The sequence below is a fragment of the Mandrillus leucophaeus genome, unplaced genomic scaffold (assembly GCF_000951045.1).
Source record: "Mandrillus leucophaeus isolate KB7577 unplaced genomic scaffold, Mleu.le_1.0 Scaffold1758, whole genome shotgun sequence".
NCBI lineage: Eukaryota > Metazoa > Chordata > Mammalia > Primates > Cercopithecidae > Mandrillus > Mandrillus leucophaeus.
Genome location: NW_012101763.1, coordinates 85,970 through 90,060, shown reverse-complemented (window position 1 = coordinate 90,060; position 4,091 = coordinate 85,970). Strand labels below are relative to the sequence as shown.

Below are 4,091 nucleotides of genomic sequence, written 5' to 3'. Positions count from 1 at the left end.
ATGTTCAGATGCTATCCACTGAGTCTCAACGTGGAAAAGGGAAAGAGAGAGGAAAAGGTTCCCCTGTATGGGGTGGAGGGAGCATTGCACAGAGATAGCTCCAGTCCATGCCCCAAAATGAAGGCTTGATAGAGAGGGAAAGAAAAATGAAAAAAGAAAAGAAAAATAAACCCCCAATTTGGACTTACCTCCAGGCTGGCTTGCCAAAATATGTTACTGGCGGAGGGTCTTGACTACAAGTTGTCCAGGTACTTGGAATGTTGAATGAAGAACTGAACAAATTGCACAAATCAATGAAACGAAGCAATGAAAGCACAGATTTATTGAAGCAAAAGTATACTCCACAGAGTTGGAGCAGGCTAAAGCAAGCTGCTCAAGAGCCCCAGTTGCAAAATCTTCTGCGGTTTAAGTACCCTTTTAAAGGTTTCCTATTGGTTACGTCCTATTCGCCACCAATCAGAGGCTGAAGTGAAGGCTCCCAGTCTCCAGACTCTATTCTCCTTCCTCAAGGAAATCCACTGATTTCCTCTGTAGCATCTTCAGGTTCCATCTTGACAACTTCCTCTAAATTCCCAGAGGAAGAGTTGTTTAGAGACTCCTGGATGACCTGAGGCAGCGGCTCCAGAGCTTGTCTTCCCTCCTCTGTTTTCACAACAGTCCAGCGATAGGCACTGTTCTCTGACAATCCTTCTTGGCACTCTGCATCTGCTGATGGAGGCCCTGGGCTATGTTCCACTTTGGGGAAAACAGTAGCAGAGTGAGGAGATAGTTCCTGGGGCTCTAATTTGGGTTCTAGGCCCTGAAAGGCATTTTCCCCATTAGCCACAGTACAAGCAATGTCCACATTCACGTGGGCCTTATCTTCAGGGGTGGAAGGTATAGGAAGATTCACAGAATTGCCAGAAACAATTAAGGGTGAGACAGAGGAGGCCACAAGGGGCTGGTTCAATTGACAGGGGAAGGAAGTAGGGTTAACCAAGAGGGTGGTAATGGGAATAGTCTGGGGACTCTGGGCCACAGCCGCATTGACAGGCTGGATCATGTTACAGCCACTGCCAAGGCTCACAATCTTCACAGTGGTAGCAGGAACAGTGAAGATAACAGATGCAGGATGGATAACAGGGGCAGGTTTGATACAGCGAAAGGCCCTGGCTCCCCTTCTTTTTGAGGGTCTCCGTCTCACATATGGCTTTCGAAACATAGAAGGGGAAGGGGAGGGCAGCATTACCTTGGGCACAGGGGCAGAAGAGAGCAAAGTCTGGGACTCAGACAGAGGGAAGCTTGTCCTGCCCTCAGGGGGCATAGCAGGCAGTGCTGCAGGGGACTCAAAACTCTCACCTCCACTGACCCCCAGTGGAGGGACACCTGGAACTGTCGGTAAAACAGTGGCTGGCTGAATCGGGTGAGGAATCCGGACCACCATTTTGCTCGGAGGGGCTTCTGAATGAGTTGATTGGGCTGGTGTTTTCCCAGGGTTGAAGCTAGGCTGGAGAGAGGGGCTGGGTTGGATAAGGAGGGGCTTCAGGACTGATGAACGCTTCTGTCTCCAAGCCTTCCTGGGGAAACGGTTGGCAACTGGCTTCAGTTTCAGGACCACACCCTTAGGTAATAGCAGTGGGTACCGAGTTTCACTCTCCAACTCCGAGTTGTTTTTTTCTAGGCTTTGATCTGAGTTGATCTCAGTGGTTCCAGTCACATGTCCTACCTCTCTAGCACCATCAGCCATGTGCCGTAGTTCTTCCTGGATGGATGGCAGACTGGCCTATTGGAAACAAGAACACTCTGATCCAGCATATGTCAGAATTTGGGAAAAAGAATAGGGCTTTCTAGGTTTTAGGGACCTGAGACAAGCTCAAGGCATCTTTCCAAGAAAGGACTCTGTATATCAAATTTCTACAAAGACCACATTCCAATTATACACTTCAGAAACTCTTCTCTGAATTTCCTTTAGCAAATTATCATTTTACCCATTATTTTGAAAATGTTGTAGAATCACCCGGAGAAAGGCAAAGTAAGGGAAGAAAGGTGAATGAGGAAGATTTCTGAAGTCCTAGTTCTACAACTAAAGCATTAGTCAATTAAGGAAGCCCTTGATATTCTCTCAGAACTTTCAGTGACTTGCCTCCCACAGACTTTGAGGAAGAGGGTTGTACCTTTAACCAGAATGGGAGCCGGTGTTCTTCTCTCTCTACAGGTGGCTTCCACTGATGTGGCTGGATCTCTTCACAGCATTTTACTAAGACTGGCAGCTGTTTGGTCTTCTTATAAAACTTAACACGAAAAAAATGCGCATGAGTTACATTCCTTTTGGAAACACTGTTGTCCTCTGTCAGGCTGGTGAATGGGGTGGGTGGTGGATCGAGACACACACACACACACACAAACTACATACACAAACATCCATGAACACACACATATAAATAGCATATGCTGAATACTTGTACATTTCAAATTAATCTCTATTTAAAGATTTTATAGTTATTCAGTATTTTTTTTTTTTGGAGACAGACTCAGTCTATTGCCCAGGCTGGAGTGCAGTGGCGCGATCCTGGCTCACTGCAAGTTCCGCCTCCCGGGTTCACACCATTCTCCTGCCTCAGCCTCCCGAGTAACAGGTGCCTGCCATTATGCCTGGCTAATTTTTTGTGCTTTTAGTAGAGGCGGGGTTTCGCCGTGTTGGCCAGGATGGTCTTGATCTCCTGACATTGTGATCTGCCTGCCTCAGCCTCCCAAAGTGCTGGGATTACAGGCGTGAGCCACCGCACCCGGCCAGTTATTCAATATTTTCTGAATGATGATCTCCATTCTGGTTGCCAGGAAGGACAGAGTTTAGGTCAGAGAGAAAAGGAAGCAGATGCTCAGAGCTATCTTATGTAAGATTTGTTCTTGCTCAACAGCTGCAAAGACAGCATTGTGATCTATAAAATGGACACATCAAAGATTTTAAGCAAATGATGGTGTGAAGGGCATCAGAAGGGAAGAAAAAAAACAAACAAACACCGAGGCAGTTCAGTTTTAAGAGTAAATAGGCTGGCCATGGTGGCTCACGCCTGTAAACCCAGCACTTTGGGAGGCTGAGGCGGGCAGATCACTTGAGGTTAAGAGTTTGAGACCAGCCCGGCCAACATGGTGAAACTCTGTCTCTACTAAAATACAAAAATTAGCCACGTGTGGTGGTGGGTGCCTGTAATCCCAGTTATTTGGGAGACTGGGGCAAAAGAATCGCTTGAATCCGGCAGTGGGGGTGGTAGGGTGGAGACTGCAGGGAGCCAAGATCACGCCACTGCACTCCAGTCTTGGTAGCAGGGTGAGACTCCATCTCAAAAAAAAAGAAGGTGAGAACTGAACTTAAACCACTGACAATAAGCATCTGTTCATCCAACATATACAGGATGTTTTCTATATCCTAGGCACTGTGCTAAAAGCTAAGCACACACATAAGGGAAGCAATTCCTGCTCTCATGGAGCTTACAGACCAGTGGGAGAGAGTCAAGTGGACAAATAATGACATCCTACATTAAAAAACATACAAAGGGCTGGGCATGGTGGCTCATGCCTGTAATGCCAGCACTTTGGGAGAACGAGGAGGATGGATCACTGGAGGTCAGGAGTTCATGACCAGCCCGGCCAACATGGCAAAACCCTGTCTCTAATAAAAGTATTAAAAAAAATGAGCTGGGTGTGGTGGTGTACGCCTGTGATGCCAGCTACTTGGCAGGCTGAGGTAGGAGAATCGCTTGAACCGAGGAATTAAGAGGTTGTAGTGAGTCGAGACTGCACCACTGCACTCCAGCCTGGGTGACAGAGCAAGACTCCATTCCTGACCCCTGCCCCGGCCCCCCCAAAAAAGTACAAAGATGTACACGACAAATTACACAAAACTAAAACTTTTTTTTTTTTTTGAGACGGAGTCTCGCTCTGTAGCCGAGGCCGGAGTGCAGTGGCCAGATCTCAGCTCACTGCAAGCTCCGCCTCCCGGGTTCACGCCATTCTCCGGCCTGAGCCTCCCGAGTAGCTGGGACTACAGGCGCCTGCCACCTCGCCCGGCTAGTTTTTTTTTTTGTATTTCTTAGTAGAGACGGGGTTTCACC

At 47.7% G+C, this 4,091-nt stretch overlaps 1 protein-coding gene across 3 annotated transcripts in view; it reads right to left on the bottom strand.

Moving 5' to 3' along the window:
* Positions 1-300: 300 nt before the first annotated feature.
* YY1AP1 (YY1 associated protein 1) overlaps positions 301-4,091 on the bottom strand; it is a 30,476-nt gene continuing 26,685 nt past the window's right edge. For 2 of the 3 annotated variants that reach the window (XM_011977245.1, XM_011977244.1), the window contains exons 9-10: positions 2,154-2,270; positions 301-1,762 (exon numbers count right to left, since the gene is read on the bottom strand). In XM_011977245.1, coding sequence (XP_011832635.1) covers positions 506-1,762; positions 2,154-2,270 — 1,374 coding nt within the window. In that variant the 3' untranslated portion in view covers positions 301-505. Of the gene's footprint in view, positions 1,783-2,153; positions 2,271-4,091 lie in introns of all 3 variants that reach the window. The other variant, XM_011977246.1, reaches the window with a different exon arrangement.